Raw genomic sequence first — 26,650 nt, forward strand, 5'->3', positions numbered from 1 at the left:
CATAAAAACAAATGCTGGAATCATTTGTAACAACATGCCATCTGTTCACCTGGACATCTCCATTGTGTCCTTGGTAAGATAGACAATCCAGTAGACCAGGTTGAAGGCGCCAAACGAAAGGGGGAAAAGGATGCGTGAGTATTTGTCGATGATGCTGGTGCCAGTCAGAACATTGTTGGCCGGTACAGCCGAACCTTGCTGGAGGAATGCTTGGGCATTGACCGGTGGGTTGGGAAATGTCTTGGCAGGACGCTCAAACATCGGGGTGGAGTTCATCCTCTTCTTAAGCACACTACTGGCATCCACCTTGGAGAGGAAAATAAGAACGATACAAAGTATATAAAGACCAGGGAAAAACAAAATGTTATAATGTCAGTATCTTATAACATCAATGCTAGTTAGTGTTAAGGGAGGAAATAAGGAAAAAAGGAAAAATCCATTCTGATGATAGTGGTGTGTTTAACATACTGTAAATAGATAAGTCCATATGTTCTATGGAGCATGTGATCTATATCTAAAATGAGTATGAGTATCACAGTAATTACACCCAGAAAAGAAAATCAATGATGTTTTGATTTTGATTGAAACTTCAGCCCATTCTGTCAAGGCTGGTGTAGTTGTGGGAGGCAAACAAACCATATTAAACGAAAGAAGCTCAATATATTGACGCATGGGTTTCTCACGCCTCATCAACTTTGAGTAAACTAGTGTGATCGCAACACATGCTCCCTGCTCCAATAGTTGTAAATCATATACAGTATGTGTACAGAAAGTAAGGGGAGTGTACATCTGGAAAATGGGTCAAGTAACAATGTGTTGCCTCCAGGTAGAGTAAGTGAGAAAGAACACGTTCCCTTTTAAAGGAACAAATTTCAGCATAAAAAAATACAGTCATTCCACGATGGCCTTTTATTGATCAGCAGCTTCACTGAGTAAGCACTGAACTTTATAATAATATAATTTAATATTTATTTTAAATATGCTGTTTTGTGCCATATTTATGCTTTATAGGACACTTTTTGTTTACATGGAAATTTCAAATATATTCCTTGTTAAATTTGCAAGTTTCTAGAACATTTATTGCAGAGCAGAGTTTGAACAGTTCTTTACATTTTATTTTGGGGGAAAAACTCCTAGTAGTTTACTAAAGCATTCAGTGTTTCTCACTTCAGTGTGGATATTTTTTGGCAGTCTTGGAACAAAATCTGAACTTGTGAGATTTAGGCAGGATTTGTGAGGCTACAGGATTACATGCTCCTCTACAGGTTAAGAAACTATTAAACTGTTACAATCCTAAGGCTTAGGGGAAACATTCCAAAAAATAAATAAATAAATAAAATCCATGGTGGCCAGTTTAAAAATCCATTAGCAGTTAAATTAACAACATTAATACTGAATCAAATTAAATATAAAATATTTGTCAGTCATTCCATGGCAGCTATGCTGAGTAGTGCAATCATGCTGTAAAATCTTAATATATTATACGTCTGGGGGTTTAAATGTGTTTATCATTTGAGGAAGTTCACAGGAGTGCAAGTCACAAACATTTGATATGGAGGTGTTAGACAAAGATAAAAAAGCTAATGTTTGAGCAGCATTTTAAACCTTTCTATTCTCTTTAAGCTGTATTATTATGGGCTTGATGAATATATCAAGCTCTGTAAAGTTCTATAGCAACACTGGGGAAGGGCTGTGAGAGAGAGAGCAGGTCCAGATGATCTAACCACCATTACCACCAGTCATTTTCGAGGTTAAGTTCACTCTTCAGTGAATAATAGTGTATCCTCTTATCTGTGAGTGGTATACTGTATGCTTCACAACACCAGGCTGTAGCTTCAAATGTCAGCTACCTGTTTCTGTTTCCCTTTTAGGTAACAACATGCAGTGAGTACACACACCGCATGCATTACTTCTGCATGGTGTACTGCACATGTCTGCAGTTGAGCCAAATGACAAGCTATTGCTCATGATGACAACAGGATCTCTTGGCTTCCTCTTAAATCTCATGGGAGATCAAGTCCTTGTCCCTTATTCACTGCTCTAGTTTTCAACAGACTCACAGAAAGGTTGGGTGCTGACTAACGGATATATGGATCATGTTTGGATGTGGGTCTCCGTGAGTAGAGCAGGTTAAGAGCTACACACGAGTGTGTTTATGTTTCATAGTGTGCGAAGGGGTTAATAGACAGCACGATTTCACTTTCTGTCCACTAAGGAGCCTCATCTCTGGGTGTTTGGATGTAAGTGGGTGAATATATGTAAATAATTATTACAAATTAAAAGCCATGGATATTACACACACAGTCACACACAACAGTTATGATCCAATAAGATGAACCATCGAAGGATACGGATAAATGAATGAAAAGACAAAAAATTTCCTGATCATTGTCATTTTGCACATTTAAACCATATTAATCTCACAATCTCACAGGGTTCACGAAACTGTTTTTTGTTTTTGTTTTGTTTTTTTACTTTTATGTACAGTACCAAGAGATTACTGGCAGAGAAATAAGGATAAGAAACAAATTGTTCACACATATATCAAAGCCTTCAAAAACACTGGTGACAACATAACTCTTTTAACCTCGCAAATTCAGTAACACAGAGATCTTGCCCTAGGCGAAGTGAATTCAGGTGACTTCTTTGAATCATAGCATGGTTGCTCAAGGTGATTGCACAGTTTAAGGCACAGTTGCACATTTTAGATGACTAAATTAATTTGCATGACTAAATTACATTGCAAAACTGCTACTAGTATGACTTCTGAAAATTTCAATAAAGAGTTGGTGGGAAACAGTGGGAGGCATGCAGTTCTGCATAGTGTGTGGGAAAGTTACTTAACTTTCCTACACTACTGCCATTATGGGAAGTGAAAGTAGGCTAATGACATACATTAACTGGCTTAATGGTTGTAGCTTGTTTCTAAAAAGTTCTTAAAAATACAAAATTTCCCAATGATTAAGCCTGGCAGGCAGTCATTTTAGGCTTGGAAACTTTAACTGTGCTGAATAAAAAATGAATAGGCTAGAGATGTAAGCTTCATGTAGCGCCGGTCCCTGGTGGTTTGATTATTTCCTGTCTCATGTTGACTGAAAGATAACAGTTGTTCAGTGTTTTTCACAGCAGAATTTTCTCCAAAAACTGGATGTCCATCGAATTACCATGACTAAATTATCATTTAATAATACCGTTGATAAAGGTGGATATTTATGGTTATGCTTCACATACTGAATTATTATAGAGTTAGCTATAAACATAGAAAAATAGGGGGTGGGGGGTGGAAGACTGCTAAATGATGTAGAAATAGAAATTTCTAAATAAATACCTGTAATCAGTGCATTCAACAAGTGTTACTTCATTACAATTTTTTTATTAGTCCTTCATTTATTCAGGTAAAAAAAAAAATCTCATTGAGATCAAAAAATCTCATTTCCAAGAGAGACCTGACATCTTGGCAACAAAAGTCAAAATGTTATGCACCATCCATGACGCTACTTTTTAGTTAGTGTTGATCCCTGAACCTGAAAATCCTCTCTTTCAGTCTAGTTATTAAGCCGACAGGACAGCAAAAGAATTTCCTTAAAAATGTCCTGATTTAATCAGTGTCTCATCGCCTAAGCAATCTTTTCAAATTCTGTGATTGCAAGTACCCGTGGCTCAACCTCTGCATAAAGATCACATCTTTCTATCTCTCACCTTATTTTTTTTTCTTAATATGAAAAAAATATTTTCTTTATTTCCAGCACTAAATACTGCACCACCTACTCACCACTGGAAATGCATTCAGCACCCGTTACTCACACTGACAAACACTCGATCCCCCATTATGTTTACAGTTGTATATTTGATTCATTAACTGAACCAATTTGCTTTTGTGAGGTTTCCATGCCTGCTGTGTTTTACATGACAGTCATAACAGGTCGTGGTCTTTTAAATCGTGACTGGTAGATGGCTATTTCTATTCCCAGTGATACGCCATTGTTGTGTTTTTTTTCTATGTAATAAAGAGTCTTTCCTCCTACATATTTGGTGAAAGCAGTCATTTTCCATGATGCATCCCTCCCACTCTATTTCTCCTCTCAGTGTAACTTTAATGCATACACACACACACACACACACACACACACACACACACACACACACACACACACACACACACACACACACACACACACACACACACACACACACACACGAATGCAAACTCACATAAAACACAAAAAACAAACCACACTGGCCCATCATCCATCTCTCCATCTTGTTCCATATAAAAAAAAATATATATATATATATTTTTTTTTTAAATGGACTGTGCCTGCTTTCTCAGCCCCCTCTCTGCTTTATTGTGGTGGTGGTTGCCCTCCTTCTTGTGAGCGTGCAGTGATATGCTGGATAGTCCCTTAATCTATGGCTCTTACATAATCGGCAGCAACATCATTCACTGAGCCACTGGCTGTCTCCCCGTGTCACTCACTGTGGTTATCACACAGTTACAGGGATGAATAAAGGACTGGGAGAAAGGGCTGGATGGATGATATACTGTAGCTAGATGGATAGATAAGGCATTGTTGAAAGCGATGAGTGAACTATATGGATGCAGGGGACATCGTTTGTTGCCGATGATGTATATACACGGGTTGGTTAGGTGTGTGTTGCAGATAATATCTGCATGTGAGTTATATGAGTGCAAAACTGGAAAAAGTGAAGATTGTTATGTTTCACTGTTTATGTGTGGACAGCACATTCAAGCAAAAGTAGCAGGAGAGACGCAGAAGGGAGATGTGTGTGTGTGTGTGTGTGTGTGTGTGTGTGTGTGTGTGTGTGTGTGTGTGTGTGTGTGTGTGTGTGTGTGTGTGTGAAGTAGAGAATAGAGGTCTTACAATAGCAGCATAGAGCAGAGAGAGGAAGCAGGGAAAAGCAATATTGTAACATTTAATTGATCAAAAGGGTGAGATAGAAGCATTGGATAAATTGCAAACAAAAGCATGATTTTGTGATTTTTCATGTATTGTGTTCTATTTACATTATAGATGTGGCAAATGTCGTATTTGTTCTGTCAGCAAAAAATACGACAGAAAGAATTTAGGGGGAAAAGGTTAAGAGTAGAATCAAATCTATTCTTGTCAAGCAGGACCAACATGCTAAAGCAGGGGTAAGGTCTCCCATTGCTCACAGAACAACCTTTAATTTTCTTTGCAGAATTTCACAATATATCACAAACACTGCATTGACATGATTACTTCATGTATGCAGCAGGGACTTGGCATGGTCTACACTTGTTAAAGCCTGCCTTTCTCATTTACATTCAAACAAAAATTTAAGATTTTTTTCAGGTAATTTGGTATTTCTCTTATGTTTCTGTTTATTATATTTGTTGAATGTCTTTCATGAAAGGCTTTGCTGTTAAACATTTTTTAAAATATTGTTATTGTTCTTTTTATTAGATATTCGACTGAAGACAACACTCATGTATCGAAAAAAAGTTCTTTAAATTGAAAGGCTGTTTAAAATAAAGTGAACAAAAACACGAATCTGCCGTAACACTAAAATGGGAACATTTCTAATATTAATAAATTGGAATGCAAACTAAATCTTCACTAAACAGAGGATAAACAACAAATATGAAAATGAAAGTGGTTGGTAAATGGACTACCATTATGGACTATATACCACTTTTCTTAAAGTGCTTTATACAACTTGCCTAATTCACCCCCATTCATTCAAGTACATTTTCCTATGATTTTTTTTCTTTTTGGTAAGTGTTTTTTAATCTAAAATTCATAGAAGTTCTTACTCTTATGGATGCATTGGAGAGCAACTCGGGGTCAGTATCTTGACCAAGGATATTTGGCATGCAGACTGGAGCAACCAGAGCTCAAACAACCAATTTTACCTGCTCTTTCTCCTTCAAAGCGGCCTTTAAGATTTAATAAAGCAGTTTTCGGACACAAGCACAATTGTGTGATCCATCACATTGCTCTGTAGAAAGTCTGATGCTTTCAAATTGCTGTAATTGTATCCCTCCAAGAAATACTGGCCCATGTAGGAGTCTTCTGCTATATGATGGATACAGACTCAAAACTCCAGCTAACTCTTTTTGCATTTGTGTGTCCATGGAGCATTCTCTAAAAAATGGCACAAATAACAGGAGTTGTAGAACTAGTCAAAAAAGACATCAAAGTGTGTGGCTCCGGTAGTGACATGGCTTTTGATGCACACTGTGTTGACGCAATAAGTACAGACTAAGCTTTAAACATTGATCAATGAACAATCATTTGTCATGGAGATATCGGTCACAGTGATGAAATATTCTTGTCATCGCTGGCATGAAGCTGAAACAACTATACGATCATAAAACTTAAGTAAATGTGGTTTAAATCATTTTACACTATAGACAGAATATAGTTCGAATATGTGTTTTCTCCCCACGTGGGTTCTCATAGGGAGTACTACCTACATTTTTCCTACAGTATGGCTTTACAGTGTAGAGTGCTCTAAGATAACTCCTATTGTAAATATCAGAAATGAATTGAACTAAATTTGAATAATTACATTTCAAGTTGTGTGATTCATTGCTGTTTTTCAAGTTCCTTGGAATAAAATGACAGCTCTGCTCTTTATATCACTGCCATCATGAATCATTGCATCAGAGCTCAGTTAACAATGGCTTTTTTTATTATACATACAACTTCGTCAGACACTTTTATATAGTCAGAGTTAGCTAAAAAAAAATTCAAGTGTTCAGGTAATTCAGGTCTTTTTCAGCAAACTCTTTTCTAACTCAGGATTAGACAATTCAGAATTCAAGAATTAGACTCAACGTAAGTTAAGCAAAAAGGTTGCATATTGTAGTACTCGCCTTTTTTAACACAATTACTATTTTTTTTATCTACTGCTCTCCGTTTGCCACACAGATGTGCTTATGTCATGCTGACAGAGCCAACATAAACTGTGAAAAGAATGAAACGCTGAAATTGTTATATAACAGCACAGAGCAAAGAATGGATTTCGTCAGCTAAAGAGAGACAAACACAAGCTAGACAGGATGAAAAAAAAATACAGAAGCTTAGCAAGATACCAGAAGTCAAGTCAAACCTCAGATCTAAATAAACACAATGATTAGGGAGAAGAACCTGATATGCAATATATAGAGATGATGTCATAATGCGCATGTTATATACCTCAACCTTAGAACCACAAGCACTTTTGGCCACCTCATTTTTGTGTTTTTAGCCCTTCCCAAACAAATGACTCATACTTCACAAAAAAAACTGCTTCCCACCTTCCTTGAGTTATAATTCAGAAAAACCAAAACTAATAAGTAAATTTCTAGAATTTGTGTAATTCAAATAGGGGCATATCAATATGTGCAAGCCATTTCACAGAGCAATTAGTGCAAAAAAATACATAAATACACTTTGCTTAGTATTAGCCAGATGTTACTGAGCCACATTTTTTAAATCCCATGCTTCATTCATTTGCTGGGATTAACCAATTTCTAATGTTTAAAGCTGGTTTAAGTAAAGAAAAGCAAAAAAGTAAAGGTGGCATTTCTCTACTTTTGTGATATTAAGATGTTTTATCTGAAAGAAACAACAGCAGGCTGGTCATCTTCAACTAGCTAATTATCAGAATATTTGTTGATACATGTAAACAGAAGTTTGAAAAGGTGAGCTAGACTTACTGAGGACACCTCTACGTCATTCCCTGCGGCCACAGCGGGAGCAGCGGCCGCAGTTGCTGCCTCCTGAGCTGCTGCCTTCATGGCCGCTGCTTTCCGGTGCTCCCTGTTGGCCTGTAAGGTGGAGAAGTAGTTGACGGCGGCAAACTCAATCAGGGCGGAGAAGACAAAGGCAAAGCAAACAGCAATGAACCAATCCATGGCTGTGGCATAGGAGACTTTAGGGAGTGAGTGGCGGGCACTGATGCTGAGCGTTGTCATCGTCAAGACAGTGGTGATACCTGCATATGGGAAGGAGACAGCAGTAGATATATTGTTAAATAAGGATGCTGAGCCAGCCTGTTTAAATTGAGCCTTTTTTTTTTCTCAAAATCTGTAGATCAAATCTTAGAAATCATTTATCATTTTACCCAAATCTTCACACCACTTATTACAATGGTGTTTAACACCAAAAAAGAGAAAAAAAACTATTTCACGCATGTCAGGATTTTAAAGAGAAAGCACTGCTGTTCAAACAGAGGGCCAAAGGATTGTCTGAACACATTTTATTGGATGTATATGAGTCAAAAATCGAGCTTTCTGGTTGAAATGAGAAGTTTCTGTTTGGAGAAAGGAGAACACTGCATTCCAGCAAAGGAACCTTATCCCATCTGTGAAACGTGGTGGTGGGAGTATTGTAGTTTGGGCATGTTTTGGTGCATCTGGTCCAGGGCAGCTTGCCATTAGTGATGAAACAATAAATTCTTAATTTTACCAGAGAAAACGTGAAAGAAAAAGACAACCAGTAAACAAACACTGATCGGTCGTTCTACCAAAAAGTTTTTGTAGTAAAAGAAAGATTATTTTTTGGAATCATCAAGGTTCTGATATACATCCAGCAGAAATGATGTGGAAGGATCAGGATAAGCAGTTCACGAGCAAACCCACTAACAATGCAAAGTTGAAGCTCTTCTGTAAAGACGGATTTGAGAAAACTGGATGTTTAGGTGTTCATTGCTTCTCAAAAAGTAAAAACATTAAAGACACTGACAGTAACAATCCACACACAAATATGCAATACTGGGACATTTGTTCCTAAAGAACAAAAAAGTTAACAATTTAGGTTAACAATGATTGTTAACCTAAATATTGGGAGAAATCTTACAGTTTCTTCATGCAGTTGCTAAATTTGAGATTTCAAATTTATACTTTCATCAAAATATCAATAGTATCAGCAATATCCATGATGAAACTGCAAACAAACCATCATGATGGACTCGTACGAGTTACTGATAAATATCATAATAAGCTAACTTGACATACACATTTATACATCTTCTTCTTCAGCTGCTTCCTTTAGGGGTTGCTAATGGATCATCTGCTTCAATTTCACCTCATCACTTATATCCAATTCTATCATCCCTACTCTCTGCATATCCTCGTTTGCTACATATATATGAACCATCTCTGTGGTCTTCCTTTTTTCCTTTTGCTTAGCAGCTCCATCTTTAAGATCTTTTCTCCAATATACCCCGTGTCCCTCCTCTTCTTATATTCATACTATCTCATCCTTTTCTCTTACTTTCCCTCCAAATTATTGAACCTGAGCTGTTCTTTTCTGTTCATTTCAGCTGTTCATTTCTAATCCTGCACCTCCAGGTCCCAATCGAAATCGTAGCATCGTGTTATTAATATTTATAGAGAAAGATATACTTTTAAAAAAAAGGCACATTGCACATCATACAACAAAAGATACTGTGTAACACTAGTTAAGATGTTGATGTCATAAATCTTTGATAAAAATATATGTGTATATGATGTAACAAGAAAATAACAGAGCCAAGCAGAGCATATTTTTCCCATGGAATATTTTTAACATGTGGCAGCAGTCCTGTTTTATGGCATATAACTAGAATGTGGCATTTCAAATCAGAAAGTGTTGCCAAAAAGTCACTTGAGGGAATGCTAATCTGTCCATAAGCAGACTAACCCCTGCCCCCACATTGGCACGTCGGTAAAAAGAGACCGAATATCTATAAACATTCTGGAGAAAGACATCCAGGCTGTATGGTATTTGCTAATATTTGTTTGCTTGTCTAATATGAGGTACAGACAAGATGATGGAGAGAGATGATCAGAAGAAAGAATGAACATGAACTTGAAGCTTAGACTAAGACTAACAGACTTCCTTTTAGTAGGAAATCAATATACATGTATATATATATATATAATTATTCTTTTTTAAATTTTTTTTCTAAGTAATTTTCATTTGGGAGAAGAGTAGTTTATCACACAAAAGGTCCATTACATGTCCATTTTAGATATAACATTTCAGACATAGCCCCTAATACTACTTAATTCATGAATAGAAATGATCCGTAGTTCTTAATCCTTAGATAAGAATTTCCCTTTTCCCCACCCAGATTCCTTCCTTATTAAGTCAGATAAAGATGCTGACAATGGTAAATGGTAAATATTTATATAGCGCTTTACTAGTCCCTAAGGACCCCAAAGCGCTTTACATATCCAGTCATCCACCCATTCACGCACACATTCACACACTGGTGATGGCAAGCTACATTGTAGCCACAGCCACCCTGGGGCGCACTGACAGAGGCGAGGCTGCCGGACACTGGCGCCACCGGGCCCTCTGACCACCACCAGTAGGCAACGGGTGAAGTGTCTTGCCCAAGGACACAACAACCAAGACTGTCCAAGCCGGGGCTCGAACCGGCAACCTTCCGATTACAAGGCGAACTCCCAACTCTTGAGCCACGACAATGAACATCTCTTTTAATAGCCCATTACCAAAGTACATATCTAATTCACTTTCATCAAGCTAAAGCAAGCAGGGATAAAGGGCCATTGAACACTGTTCCTGTCATGAATCGCTGTGTGGCAGGCAAGCAGGAGTGGTGGACCCAAAATGCAGAACTCAGACACGGAAGTGAAACTTAAGGCGCAGCTTTATTGCTGGGAAAAACCTCGTACAAACTAAACTCACCAAAAGAAAACCAAAAGTCAGAACAGAGGAACCAAGGACTGAAACACTGGAAAGAAACACTAAACTGGAGCAGGAGACCAAACACTAGGAACATAGAAGCAGAACACACAGCTAGTTGAGGGTACGACGCGACACTGACACAGAGAAACACAGGGCTTAAATACACAGACGGCAGAAATCAAGGGATGAGAGACAGGAGGGGAACACACCTGGGAGAAATCACAGCTGACGAGACAGGGGAAACGTAAACTGAGCACACTCACATATGACACAAACCTTCACAATAAAACAGGAAACTCAGACACATGGAACCAGACAAGACATTGAACTAACCAGACAGATTCACAAACAGATGGGGTGACACCATAGACAGAGACAGACTCAAAGGCAGACCAAATATAACACACAGAACTCAAACAATAATAATCATCATCATAAACTAGAAAATGATAACTAAAAGCGCTGGGTCACCGACCCAGGACCATGACAAGTCCGGAGGCCGGCCACGTGGAAGGCAGTGGCGGTGTTCAGGAGGGCGTCCACGGTGGCGGAGATGCCCAACAGGCGGCCAGGCAGATGACCGACGATGTGGAGGTGGTAGTAGGGGACCTGAAGGCTGCGTGGCCCCTGCAGCCCCAGGTGAAGCGGAGGCTGGACCAGACGAGGCGGACGCTGATGCGGAGGCTGGACCAGACGAGGCGGACGCTGATGCGGAGGCTGGACCAGACGAGGCGGACGCTGATGCGGAGGCTGGACCAGGCGAGGCTGAAGACGCAGAGGCTGGACCAGACGAGGATGAAGACGCAGAGGCTGGACCAGACGAGGATGAAGACGCAGAGGCTGGACCAGACGAGGATGAAGACGCAGAGGCTGGACCAGACGAGGATGAAGACGCAGAGGCTGGACCAGACGAGGATGAAGACGCAGAGGCTGGACCAGACGAGGATGAAGACGCAGAGGCTGGACCAGACGAGGATGAAGACGCAGAGGCTGGACCAGACGAGGATGAAGACGCAGAGGCTGGACCAGACGAGGATGAAGACGCAGAGGCTGGACCAGACGAGGATGAAGACGCAGAGGCTGGACCAGACGAGGATGAAGACGCAGAGGCTGGACCAGACGGGGATGCAGAGGCTGGACCAGACGGGGATGCAGAGGCTGGACCAGACGGGGATGCAGAGGCTGGACCAGACGAGGCTGAAGACACGGAGGCCGGACCAGGCGAGGGTGAAGACACGGAGGCCGGACCAGGCGAGGATGAAGCAGTGGCTGGACCAGGTGAAGCGGATGAAGCCGAAGCATGCGCTGGACCAGGCGACGCTGAGGATGCTGAATCCGGACCAGGCGACGGCGTGGAGGATGCAGCAGAGGCCGGGCCAGGCAACGGCGTGGAGGATGCAGACGGAGGCGCTGCAGCAGGTGGCGGCATGGATGAAACTGCTGCTGCAAGCGTGGATGAGGCTGCTGGTGGAGCAGCTGGTGGCTGGACGGGCTCCTCGGGCCCCCCAGCTGACGAGGAAGGAGGCTGGACGGGCTCCTCGGGCCCCCCAGCAAAAACAGTCTCAGAACCAGTGGGCACTGGAGCCCCTGGCACACACAGAACAGAACCAGCAGGTGCGGAGACCTCTGGCAGGAACGCAACAGAACCAGCAGGCACACGGGCCTCTGGCAGGAACGCAACAGAACCAGCAGGCACACGGGCCTCTGGCAGGCACAGATCGGAACCAGCAGGCGCGGGGACCTCTGGCAGGCACAGATCGGAACCAGCAGGCACACGGGCCTCTGGCAGGCACAGATCGGAACCAGAAGGCACACGGGCCTCTGGCAGGGACAGAACAGAACCAGGCACACGGGCTTCTGGCAGGGACAGAACAGAACCAGGCACACGGGCCCCTGGCAAACACATGGCAGACTGCAGCTGCACAGAGCATTGAGTCTGCTCAGGCAGCAACGGCCGGGGGCGGTCCTCAGCTGGCTTCTTAACCGCCAGGGGTCCAGAGTCTGCTGGGGGCTGAAACCCAGCCTCTGGGGAGGCCCTGGAATGAATCTCAGTCTCAGAACTGGCCAGCTTTTGAGGACTGATAACAATATTGTTTGGTTTGTCTCTCTGATTAGGATTCAAGGTTGTGGAACAGTTCTGTAAGGGTTGGATAGACATAGCTTGCTGTACCGGAGGTGTAGGGGAAAATGATGGTTGTGAAGTTGGAAACCGAGCTGACGATAAGGCTGATGATTCCTCTACCAACTGAGCTATTGACTGGGCTAAGGATTGAAATAAGGTTTGTAGTAAGTCAGGCTGTGGATGTGACTGTGCTATGGGAAGCGAGGCTGAATGTGGTGGAGGTGGCGACTGAGCTTCGGGCCGGGCGGCTAACAGAGCTTCGGGCCGGGCGGCTAACAGAGCTTCGGGCCGGGCGGCTAACAGAGCTTCGGGCCGGGCGGCTAACTGAGCTGACATAGCCCCAGAATAAACAGTTCCAGATGAAACAGTCTTAACTCCTGGGTCCGAAGGAGCATCAGAAGCACAGTCTTTTGAACCAAAGTGGAAACGATCGCTCTCAAAATGAATACTGTCATTTTCTGGAACAGGAGGAACAGAAGATCTAGAGTTCATGAAGCTGACGTTAGCGGCCTTGGGGGAAACGGTACGTTTATCCCTCGACACAGAAGGCGAATGTAGGGGGACTTTGTCACTCACCCTAGGCGGTTGGTCGAGAAGAGTCCCAGGCTCCTGCCGGAGCCGTGAGTGCTGGCGGCAGGTTCGCCGCTTCCAAGTAGAAGAGGAAGCAGCACTGGCAGAATGTGACAAGGAATGACTCGGCTGTGGCTGCTCCTGCTGTGAAGTGGAAACGCTGGGTGAGTCGGGTGGCACTATAATGATCCCTAACATCTTGTAGAAAGCTTGAGCTGGTGTAAGCTGGTTGCTCGCGGTCTCATAGTAATCCTCCCGGGACCGGCGGGAGCGTTTTCTGTGAGACCGGGGCATCCGGGGGGAAGAAGCAGGTGAGTGGACCGAAGGGTAAGCAGCTAGTGAGGAACGGCAGCACGGAGGCCCTCCAAGCGCTAGCCGGGTCCCGTCAAAGGCTGAGCTGCGCTTCCTCAGTGAGTCTGCTGGATCCATACTGGTCGCGTCGTTCTGTCATGAATCGCTGTGTGGCAGGCAAGCAGGAGTGGTGGACCCAAAATGCAGAACTCAGACACGGAAGTGAAACTTAAGGCCCAGCTTTATTGCTGGGAAAAACCTCGTACAAACTAAACTCACCAAAAGAAAACCAAAAGTCAGAACAGAGGAACCAAGGACTGAAACACTGGAAAGAAACACTAAACTGGAGCAGGAGACCAAACACTAGGAACATAGAAGCAGAACACACAGCTAGTTGAGGGTACGACGCGACACTGACACAGAGAAACACAGGGCTTAAATACACAGACGGCAGAAATCAAGGGATGAGAGACAGGAGGGGAACACACCTGGGAGAAATCACAGCTGACGAGACAGGGGAAACGTAAACTGAGCACACTCACATATGACACAAACCTTCACAATAAAACAGGAAACTCAGACACATGGAACCAGACAAGACATTGAACTAACCAGACAGATTCACAAACAGATGGGGTGACACCATAGACAGAGACAGACTCAAAGGCAGACCAAATATAACAAACAGAACTCAAACAATAATAATCATCATCATCATAAACTAGAAAATGATAACTAAAAGCGCTGGGTCACCGACCCAGGACCATGACAGTTCCCATGGTTTACCAAATGTGCACTGTAGCTGTGCACTTTTCATTAGCATTGTAGGAACTTATGGGGGTTTTAATGCACCTAATAATGTCTCAAAAACATTTTCTACACAGCACTTTGATGGTAAAACCTAACAACCCTCAGATGCAACCTCCTCCAACAGTCAACCAGTCTGACTGTTTAAATCTGAAGCACCAGTTAAATGACTGCAAAAGGGAGGAGGAACATGGAAAGAAAGCCTGTCAGGGTAGGAGGGAGAGGCAAAAGAAAAAGAAAGAAAGAGTGTGGGAGGGAGAGGGATGAAGTATAAAGACAGGATAGAAATGAAATGCTTGGGGCATTTATGGGCTTTTATAAGAAAAAAAGCAAGGTACAAATTAGGCCACACTCAATTAAGTCTGTAAGACTTGTGCTCAAGGGACTTTCAGCTCTTAGGTTGTTGACAATTCAGCACGCAATATGGTATGGTTTAATGCACTGTCAGTGTCAGGCCTGTCTCCAGAACAAAACAACCTAGGATGCATCTGAAGAAAATGAGAGTGCACTAGCTCTGGTTACCTTCCAAATAATGATTATCAGATTAATACACACAGCTATTCACTGTTTTCTGTTGTTGTAGCAAATGTATGTCTTGTGAAGTCAAAGAAGTGTTTAAAGTTCACAAATGAATTATGACTTCATAGACACAATAATTGTTTGTTTTGAACTCCCTTAATACATGTTTTGTATGTTTAATATTCTTACACCTATAGGTCACCTATAACTTATCTGTTCTTCTCAAACGTAACTAAACTGTCTATCTTTTAGTCACAACCCAAAACTTGTGTGTTAATTCAATTTATTCAAGCAGTGGCTTTTTGGCCATCACTTGCAATGCAACTTGTTTTGTACATAATCTCTTGTGTCCTCTGTCCTCGATTTAGAATGAGCAGGTTTTTGGGTTTGTTTCGGGGGTTTTTTGCTTGTCTGTATCTTTTCATTCCAGCCAGTACTGAGTGAATTGAGAACAGCAGGATGAGTGAGGCTAATGAGTTGCCACAGATGTGCTTTCTACATGAGGCTTCAACTTCCATGCAAACATTAATGACGGGGATCTATTCTCTGAAGGAGAATGCAGATTTGTTGGAGCGCTGGCTCGTTTCCAAAGACAAGGGCTAGCACTGCTTCTGTGCACAGCTGCATCTTGAGTTTTACAAATAATGGAAATTCAGTTAAAAATGATAGCAAAATCTGTGCACTTTTGCACATTATCCTCACTTTTTGCATCTGTGCTTTTTCTGTCTTTCTGTTGCTGTCATTCCTCTTAGTCTATCTCTGTTTTTGTTCAGTGTATCTCACCCTTGCTGCTCCTGAGGCTAGAGCTTGGTAGCAACTGTAGCGTAATGTAATGTGAGCAAGCGGAACCTGTGAGTGCTCGGAAAAGGGCCAAGTAAACATCCTCCCCCTCTCAGCCCTTGCATGACCAATTTCAAAAAGGACATCTATTCCCAATTAATTCAGCTCCACCATAGTGGAGGAGGAATAGAGATAATGAAGGTAAAACCTGACTGTGATGACTGTGGTGGTCTTTGTTCTATTGCAGGAGGTTTCATTTTAAAGACAGCTCATTGCAGTTTAATTTAGGGTGCAACAAACAGAGAAAATATAGTTGCTTAAAGTTTGTAAAGTGAGAGTCAGGAGTTGTGGGGTCAACCAGTGGGCGGCAAGTCAATAAATCCAGACAGTTTATTATTTGGCTTTTTGATACTTTGATACTTTACTAAAAAGAAGTAAGCCACAACAAAATAATGGATAATGTATGCTTGGCTATTTTGTTCAGCTAATTAATGGGCACTCAAGTTGTGTCATAATCTGAAGCTAACTGCAATGGTGCAAAATTAGAACTGAGAAAACCTGAATATTTACAAAAAATTGCCAGTTATTTTTGGAAGACAAACTGAAAATGTTCTTCAGCGTTCCAAATATTTCAATCCAAGTAGTCAATGGCTGTGTGAAATGTGTTAGCTCTGGAGTCTACGTCAAAATCCCTTTTTCTGATATTTTTTTCAAATCTTGAAACTGACATTGAAATTTATACACTAAATGAGTATGAGAATTTAAGGAGCTCTTACCGAACACAGTCCGAGCTGGAACTGATTCCTTATTAATCCAGAATGAGACTTGGGCCAGGATGACAGTCATGATACAGGGAATGTAAGTCTGAATCAAGAAGAAGCCCATTTTCCTTTGCAGGTGAAAATGAACGGTCATAATGACATATTCACCTGGAAGAGTAAATACCAAAAAGATTTGTCAATGCTGAGAATTTACTTGACATGGTTGCCATCTGATGAATACACCAGTCTTTTAATACTGACTGGTGAAAAGTATTGTTCTATTTATGATGAAATTTTTAAAAAGAATGCAAGTTCATGCATGACATAACATTCCACAAACATGTAATGGTAAATAGTTCACGGATTCACTGACGTGTCCTTAGCAGGTTTTAGTTTTAACACAGTGACCACTGCACACTCTTTATGACAGGTGATGTTAAACATCTGCTCACCTGTATTGGATTTTAGTCTCTCACTGGAAACTGTCTGACCAATAAGGTCATACTGCAGCAAACTGGATGATTCTTGTGGCACTTCAACAGATGACAGAGGACCTTTCTTCCATGTGTACACAATTTCACTGATGGGGTAAGCATCTAGACAGCATGGATAAAAAGGGCGATTAAAAATGAAAACTTTCAAAAATTCACACACACATACACACATATGTATGGCATTTCAAATTAAGATCTTTGACGATATCTTGTCAGTCATCTGCTCAGTGACAGAGTAATCAGTGATTGAAAGTGACACCATCTGTCGGGTGAGTAAGGCTGAAAAAAAACTAACTCACAACTCCCAAACTTAAGTGGGCAGGCATGGCCGTCCATGGGGAAGTTCATCAGACGCATGGGGCACTCTGCATTTATAGTTAATCTGTAGGAATAGAAAACAGTTTAATTAAGTGTATGATTTATATTTCATACTAGCTTTATAAACACTGCTCTTTCAAGCTGGGTCTGGTGTGGTGCCATTCAGCATTATAGCAAAAAAACAAGTACAGAATATAGGATTATACAATATTTTTGGTAACATAGATGACCTAAAACCTGCAAGACCATTTCACTGCGGTGAACACACAACTTGGCGAAGGACAACCGTGGATAACACATTTCACAAAGGATGTTTTTATTTATTTATTTATTTTTAATGGCAGAAGAAGAATCCCATGTTTGTTGTCTGCTCATAAGTAAAACATATACTTACATATTTTCATAACTTATTTATAACTTATTTTTAATAACAACTTAATGTTATTTTCTATTTGTATTTATTTTATTTTATTTATTTGTTTATTTACTTGTAAAACACATTTGATTCTTTGGAATTATTCAAGTTATAAAATTCACAGAACACAACATCTTAATAATATCCTTAGTTGTTAAAACATTTCCAGTGATATTATATTGGTTTTATTGTTAATGTAATAAATGACTTAGGTTATTCAGTTCTACAATGTTGTTATAATATTCTTGTTTACCAGAGTGACAGTTTATACAAGAACTCACAGCTAATAAGCAGCTCAGAGCTTTGAGGAAATTTCTCAGGCTCACAGACGAAGGGGGGGAAACTGATCCCAAATGAAATGATTCAAGTTAAACTACTTTAAAAAAAAAAAAAAAAAAAAAAACAACTTTAAGATGAAGTAATTCAGAAAAAGTTTAGATCTTTTACCCAAAGCTAACACAAGGACAAAATTCAAGCTGAGACTGTAGAAACTGCATCATTATACTCACAAAACTACAGTTAGCTTATCTGTTATTTAAACATCTATTGCCTTCGAATGTATTTTCTTTTCAGCCAGTGAACCAATAAATGTAGCACTACTTCATATATGTAAAAAAAAAAAAAACAATAAAAAAACAAACAAGTTGGTTTGTGTCTGCCATCTTGTCTATAGCCCCTCACCCCACCCTCATAAAATCTGTAATGTAGACAAAGGTGGCATCCCTTTATTGTAATATAGTTTACAAATTTTCTTAGATAAAGCCTTTTTATTTACTTTTAAATGTTTTAGAGTTCATCCACTTAGATAATCTAATTAAAAACAAAAAAATCTGTTTTTGTGCCATTATTGACTCTAGGGGCTTTTTTTTTCATTCTGCATATCTCCTTTTGGAACAAAGCTGGAGTCATGTTTGTTTGAATCACTTTCCAGGGCTGTTTTCAGTATCAGATGGCACATATCTTGTTTTTGGAATGGCACGCTGTTTCTTTTCATGTCTGTGCATATTCTTGGATGCCTGTTCATCTAATTTGTTTTCCAGGTCTGTGCTCTATTCCGGTCTTGGCTAGGTTTGAATCTCACTGTCCAGCACTGTTACCTCATGGTGTAGAGGATAGTTCCGTTCTGCATGATGCGGAACAGCTTGTTGGGGGTAGTCATGTTGTGAGAGATCGACCTCTTGCCATTGCGGAAAAATGTGTCCGGTGTCCAGATCTTGCTGACCATCAAGTTGTTGAGCCGCAGGATCTCAATGGGGCCCTCAAATTTTAGTCGTTCGTCAATCCACGTCTGACGAAAGAACACATCCATGGTGTATTCCTGGATGGAGGTGAGAGCGTGGGTTACGAATGTATTTACTACTACTATGACCACTCCTACTGCTGGTGCTGCATCTACTATCTCCTGCCATTATTATCTGCTTCCCCCGGAGATAATGGCAGATGGGTTTGTGAGCCATGGTTTCGAAGGAACCTGCTGGATAGAGTATTGGCAATGTGATGAATTGTTTTCTCTTTCTCAGTCTCTTTTTCTTTCTGGAGGATTATGTTATTAATGCCAATACTGCCAAAACTAAAACCTTGTTTATGATGAAAACCCTCAAGACATAGCATATTGTACACTTTGGTCACCTTTACACACACACACACACACACACACACACACACACACACACACACACACACACACACACACACATATATATATATATATATATATATATATATATATATAGTTTTTCTTCAATTGTTGCAAATTTTACTTTTCTGTTTTCCATGTTTCATTCCCTACCAGCTCTGAAAGTTAAGTGAATTGATTGAGTAATTCATTATTAATACACAGTTAAAATAGACACAGTTTATTTCATCTGTAGAGTCAGCAGTAAGTCAGTATTATGAGTCTATCCAGCCTTTAGATCACATGGATGGCCTTGCTTCCCTTAAAAGCTTTACATACCCCTCTATAGAACTGCCCCTAGCATATCGCATGGCAGTTCTAGTAGGCTTTAGAGGCTGTGAAGCAGTATCTAAAGCTTAAGACCAAAGATAGTAGAGTACAACAGACATACATCACTCAGCCTATCCCGTGGCAGAAGTAGCCCGCCTATTCCATCCTAACACAGCCACATCGCTATGGCGGAGGGTGGGGGGGGTGGGGGGGATTGTCAACCAGATTAAAATCCTAAGCTGCACTAATGACATCCTGCCCAAATGTTGGAATAATGAATGCTGGGAGTAACATGAGTTGAGGTTGAAAGACCATATACATTGCAGTGAAATCTTGTTTTCACATGTACTTTGTTTACAATCAACCAAACACATGTATGTGAATAACATCCACACATTTTTCCTTGTGTATCCTGTATCAGTACTTCAGTGGTCGGCATAGTTGACATACCATCTCAACATCTGAAACAGGTCCAAAGCTGGTGACAAAGATGTCAGTTTTGACCTCTGTAACTGGACCTACAGCAGAAAGATAAGTGGTTGCTTTGATGCAGACAAAAATTTTGGACTAGCTTATTTGTTAATTTCTTAAAATATAAAGAGGTTAAGGAATAAAGTTATATGTATAAAATGTGCCATTTACAGACTTAAAATAACCACATCAGATAAAATGAACACACAACAAAACAGCATGCTTTAGATATGATAATTTTATGAAAAGTTTCTAATAGCAAACTTGTGATTTTATTATAATGTAAGAGGGGAAAGACGGCTAAGAGATAACGTAAACTAGATGAGATACACACAACTAGTTGAGTAAAACTTTATCCTTTAAGGAAGGATATGGATCTAATCATCATGAAGCAATATTATACAAAATACAGTATAATACGTCCATTAGCATACCTCCAAATCCAGGTCGCAGTCTGTTGTCATAGCCATCCAGTAATCTATCCAATATACGCGTGATGTTATCCAAATATATACTGGTCTCACTGTGCTGATTTCCCCAAACACTGCTAGCACTGTAACTAAAGTACATATGCACTGCTCAAAGCTCATTTCAACAGATAGAAAATCAGTTGAATATACTGAGTTTCTCAAAGGCACAAGCATCCACAGTCTGTGATTAAGATGCGTAAAAGTCCGAGAACATGCAGAGAAAAGAGTTGCCATACTCACCAAGACAAAAATAAGCAAGTTACAAGGAAAGCCATGCCTCGACACCTGACAACTAGAAATCCCAGGTCAACTTTTAAAATCAGCATATTCCATCATTTTCAAAGCTTGATAAAATGCGAGTCCGCTCTTGCTTTACTTGTAAACCGTGAGAGGATACCGCGCCAGTCCAGCACGACTTGACTTTCCCTCTAGTGCGGTTGCGCCCGCCTCAGCCTGAATCGCTCAGCTGGAAAAACCTGAAGAGTTTTTAAGAGAGTGAAGAGGAAGAACGACGCGAGCTTTAACGTTAACGGGACAAAGCAGTTTGCAGGGAATACATCGGTCTCGACGGCAACTTTGCTTTAGACCGTTTTGAAGGTTAAATAACGAAGAATGTCGTCCTTTATTTATTTATTTATTTGTGTTTTTAAAGACGATGGAAAAGAAAAGCGCGAAGAGAGATACAGAAGGGGAGGAGGGAGAAGTAGAGAAAGAGAGCTTGCACAAATACAATACTGTTATATCAATGGACAGTATAGCAAGGGACCTTTTTGAGTACAGATTGATTTCAAATTCATTTTTCTGTCTCTCTCTCTCTCTCTCTGTGTGTGTGTGTGTGTGTGTGTGTGTGTGTGTGTGTGTGTGTGTGTGTGTGTGTGTGTGTGTGTGTGTGTGTGTGTAATCGCGGGACTTTGTTCATGCAAAACCCGAAAACTGCAAGTAGAGCGAAAGCATGATTCATATAGTAGTTAGGTGGTTGAGTGGAGTGGGCGGTAGGTACATTTAGTGCACCTTCAAACTCCACAGACCCAGAACAAGGGGGGAAACACCATACTGTAAAAGTCAGAACTGAGTTCACATGAATTTATTTCTGTTGCAAAAGCGCAGTTCAAGAAATTGCACCCTGCTAAGTGAGTTTCCACTAGCACATTTTGTGCAAGGTGTATGGAAGAAAGAAAAATATCGGAAAAGTAAACCCTGCAAATGAAGTGCAAAAGCGAAATTTATCACTCTATTTATTTATTTATTATTCATCTAGGTTCGTGCAAAAAAAGTCAAAGACAGTATTGTGTGGGAGGAATAGTTACTGTACCACCACTATGTGGAAAAAATGCTAATTATAACTCATATGCAATAATCATAAACTGATTTTTTCTCTTGAAAACAGAACAACTTTAAGAGAAAAAAAAAGTGAAAGCCAATATTCACTGACGAATGCCAGCAAGCCTCTGTAAGGTTATATGCTCAGTGATCAATGAACTACAATACTTTCTTCCAGTGCACCATTACTTTTTCATTAGAGGTATCATATCATAAGTGATATCATAGTGATTCCATCAATAATTCATATGAGGGATACAAATATAGGAAATTCTTCTAAAGGCATTAAATTGTGAAGACTGATTATGCAACTGTGGTCTCTTTGTACTCAAAGCTGAAGTTATATAATGATCTCAAAATATTGTTTAAATCATATGGAAACGATCACTTTCAGTTCAAGCATATTCAGATTTGATTCTTTTAAAAGAAAACTGGATATTGCTGTAATTTGTCTGATAAATTGAAGTTATTCTCTTGGTTTTCTCTTTAAAATGGTAAATGGCCTGTATTTATATAGCGCTTTACTAGTCCCTAAGGACCCCAAAGCGCTTTACATATCCAGTCAGCCACCCATTCACACACACATTCACACACTGGTGATGGCAAGCTACATTGTAGCCACAGCCACCCTGGGGCGCACTGACAGAGGCAAGGCTGCCGGACACTGGCGCCACCGGGCCCTCTGACCACCAACAGTAGGCAACGGGTGAAGTGTCTTGCCCAAGGACACAACGACCGAGACTGTCCAAGCTGGGGCTCGAACCGGCAACCTTCCGATTACAAGGCGAACTCCCAACTCTTGAGCCACGATCGCCCAATCTTGCATTGTTAGACATATCATCAAAGTAAAAATCGAAAGTTTAAGAAAGAGTTTGGTGAACATTTATAATTCTTTAAAGAAATATCCTGTATGCTGCATTATTAGAAGAACATGGAGGGCATAATTTCACTTTGCATACTGGATGATAAAACTAAGATTTGATATTTCAAAATAGAACACAGCATTTGTTAGAGGTATGGGAGCAGAAGCTTTAACACTACTTTATACAACACGAGTATTGTGGTGAGAGCAGTGGCCATCCTAGAAGTGGTGGGTACAATTGCAACAGTGGCAATAGTAGGAAATACAGACCAGGCATATACTGAGGTAGTACTGTATTAGAAGCAATTGCAGTGGCAGTTTCAGTTTCTCTGTTGACTTGCTGGTACATAATGTTATCTGACCCTAATGCCGCGATCAACTTGATCTTTTAAAGCATGAGGTCAACTCATCTGACCAACCACAGTGCACTGACCATGAAAGGCTTCTGACCTGATTTGCATTGCTGGCACTAGCTGAGATTTTGGATGAGCCACAGCAAAATCGAACACATTCTATTCCTCCCTGCTGTGAATGTGCTAAACATGCTTTGTAAAGCTTCTGATATCTCAGAAAAGCAGTCACAAGTGTACGCACATAAATACTTGTGATGCAGACAAGGGCCATCACTATTTAAGCCACCTCTGCAATTTGGTTGCTTTAAGTAGTACTGGACGCACCACACATTTAGTAGATCACTGTTTTTTTAAGCATGCCACCACTTATAAGAATATTTAACATTTACAAAAATTAGCACTTCTGAAAAGAGAAGGATCTGAAGCTACATGATGTTGTTTGTGTGGGAGAAGATTGGCTTGACCCAAATCAGAGACTGACATGCACTTTTGAATATATCTGTAACTTGTCTGCCTGTTTGCTCACCTAATTTCCTTCCATCATAGCATTTTTTTCCTAGACAGACAAGTTGCTGCCTGGATAATTACCTGACTGGATAGCTGATTGATAGAACGATGCGCTTGCTAGTTCGACGTTTTGCCTAAATAGCATAATGACTGACTTATAGACAGATATTAAAATGCTGACTGGATCATTGCCTGCCTGGAGACTACATCTAGAAGTGCACTCTGTCAGTCCTCCAACCAAACATTCACAATCAGTGGTGCAGCGAGTAGAGAAACAGATGGTTAGGCTGGCTAAATTGGGAGCCGTCTAAATCCATATTGTTATATGAACAGCCAGCAGAGATAAAATTCAGCTATGGCAACTCCTTACATCAGTTTTATTGATTGTCCTGGCATGGTGATCGTGATCTTACATGTTAGTCGCAATTCTGTCTTCCCAATTTATAATTTCTTTGTAACCGGTCACTACATTCTAAAGCCCATGTCAAGAGAACAATTGCAATTAATGAGAGGTCATTATATCTAACAGAGCATATTTCCATAAAATATAATCACTAAACCATTCATTAGTCTTAAGTTCTGAACTGAGATGAAAAAGGCACAGTGATTCTGATGGATTGCAATTAGGTATGCTTCGTTCCATGAGAACAATACACCTCGTATGCCAGGATGAATAGCAATTCAATTATGTCAATTTAGGAAGTACAATTACTTCGGGAAGATAACGGGACATACTTGAAAATCCAATGTGTTTTGATGAAGGAGGAAAAAGCCTTCAGAAGGAGTTTGTTAATTAGTTCATTATTCAACAAAACAGGATTTAATTAAACATGTCATGATATGCACTCTGTACTTGAACACATATAGCAGCCTCTCAAGGAGCAAGATGCAGAGCTAGGAGATTATTGCAAGAAACTTTTCACAACTTGCTGACCTTTTTGAGGGAGGAGGAACTTTCAGATGGTAGAACTGGAGTGTGTATGTGTGTGTTAAGCTGTATGTTCAATAAAATTCTTTTTAAAGAGACTGAAATTGGTGTGAGGAAGCACGCTACACTGTAGATAAACAGAAAGAAAAACAGATGAGAGAAGATTTGAAGATATCCGCTCTTGTGCATCTGTCCTTCAGCACCATGGACAGCTCTGACAGGCGACTTGGTTCTATTTTGCCAAAGAAAAATACAATAAGAATTCAAAGTCACTGCTGACAAACTTGCACACCATACTCCACAGTCCCTCTTACGGTGCCTGTGATTAGTCAAAAAAAAAGTGCATTGTCTAAACTCGTTTCTGGCCGCATCACAGTGCTTCTATAAATAAATGATTTTTCCCACGTGAGATGGACCCACTGTACTTCATGTGCCTCACAATGCAGTATCTATGGTAACCACTTACAGTAGAAGAAACTCAGCATGTGTGGTGTAATGTGGATGCGTGTTTGGAGATGGCATGAACTAAATGTGCTCAAGAACAGTGAACAATTTTAGGTCAGTGCTTCTAAAAGTAATTTTTGGATGACTTTAGGGTTAACGTCAGGATCAAGTTTTATTAAGTGACTGATATGTTTCAGTACGTGGTGGTATAAAGGAGTTGGAATTTGTATTTCAAAGTGCTATTTAGAGTTTAGTATTAGGTTGTTGTAGGGGGACTAGTGGTAGAGGTTATAAAATCATTTTGTGTATCTGAATTTTGTTTTTCCGCTCGTCTGTAGGTTAATGGCTAGAAATATACAGTTAGTGCTTGCGAGTGTTCCTCCATCAATAATGCCGTTGCATAACACCTACATTAAATTCAGTCTTTGAAATCTTTGGGACTTGGCCTGGTTTTATCTTTTTTTTCCCGTCAGCCCCCGTAGTCACACATCCATAACAGCGCACACAAAGCAGTAGTTCTTTAAAATCGCTGTTCCTTACACATGATGTGCTGCACCAGTTCCCGTGGTTTTCAACATTAGGAAGAAATTTCCATTGCAGTTTCCATGGAGACCAAACCATATCATAGTACGATAAAATGTTGATTTGGAGAAAACAGTTGTCCTCGCTGCCTCAGTTGACCTCTTGCCTGACTACAGCCAAAAGCTTCACAATGAACTGTGCTGGATAGCTGCCAACGTCCTGCTGTAAGGAGAGTGGAAATAAAAGTGGTGCAACAAAACAGAAAGCCACAGAATACATAATAGGAAATAATAATATTTATATATATGATGTGAAAGTTAAATGTTTTGCTCTGCAGATGCTGGTTTAATTATGAAACAGAAATTATTTGATTGCTGACATTCTGGAATCTTGTCATGCGTATGGTATTCCTTATTTTCCATATGCAAGAATAAAGAGTTGATATTCAGTCTCCATGGGAAGAAAAAAAGTCAATGTCAAGTTAAAGTCAGTGTGCTTGCAGAGGCAGTGCCTTCATAAATCTGCGACCTGAGTTGATTAAACTTGATTGAATCAAATTATTTGAAGAAAAGACGCAGAAAAAATAAAAAAAATTTCAAATGGCATTTTGATTATATATTGACAATCTTTCTCATACTTTTTATCACTGGTCTGCTTGTTAAGTTTGTCCTTGAAATTGAAAAAAAAATGAGTCCAACTTTATATACATATATATATATATGTATATACATATACATATATATATACATATATATATACATATACATATATTAAAAAGATTTGTGATTAGATTTGGTTTTGTGCTGTCAACGTATAATTTGCTATACAAAAGTAAGGCTCCCTTAATTTTGTAGCTGAGATCACATGTTAAAAAAAAAAGTGCCCCTTTAAAGTGCATCAAGTATAAGCCTCACTGTGTAACTGTAGCTCTTGATCTTTGAAATCTGCAGGTGGCATGGTGGAACGGCGACACAAGAAGCCAACTACATCGCTGTCATCCTGTGTCGCAGTCTAAATCATCGCTTTTGATGCCAAGACACCAAACGTGAGGTTTCTGGCAGAGGCCTCCAAATAATCCTCCCAC

At 40.3% G+C, this 26,650-nt stretch overlaps 1 protein-coding gene across 1 annotated transcript; it reads right to left on the bottom strand.

Moving 5' to 3' along the window:
• Positions 1-45: 45 nt before the first annotated feature.
• On the bottom strand, positions 46-20,905 carry gabra6b (gamma-aminobutyric acid type A receptor subunit alpha6b). The gene is made up of 9 exons (XM_085364631.1): positions 20,871-20,905; positions 20,595-20,713; positions 20,140-20,207; positions 18,842-19,062; positions 17,311-17,393; positions 16,970-17,113; positions 16,533-16,685; positions 7,688-7,965; positions 46-306 (listed from the first exon to the last, which is right to left on the bottom strand). The coding sequence occupies exons 1-9, from the start codon at positions 20,903-20,905 to the stop codon at positions 46-48; spliced, it is 1,362 nt and encodes a 453-aa protein (XP_085220757.1).
• Positions 20,906-26,650: the final 5,745 nt, after the last annotated feature.

Source organism: Diplotaxodon limnothrissa, linkage group LG10, assembly GCF_057381915.1.
Source record: "Diplotaxodon limnothrissa isolate DT_005_m linkage group LG10, D_limnothrissa_male_GT1.1, whole genome shotgun sequence".
In the NCBI taxonomy this organism is placed as follows: Eukaryota; Metazoa; Chordata; class Actinopteri; order Cichliformes; family Cichlidae; genus Diplotaxodon; species Diplotaxodon limnothrissa.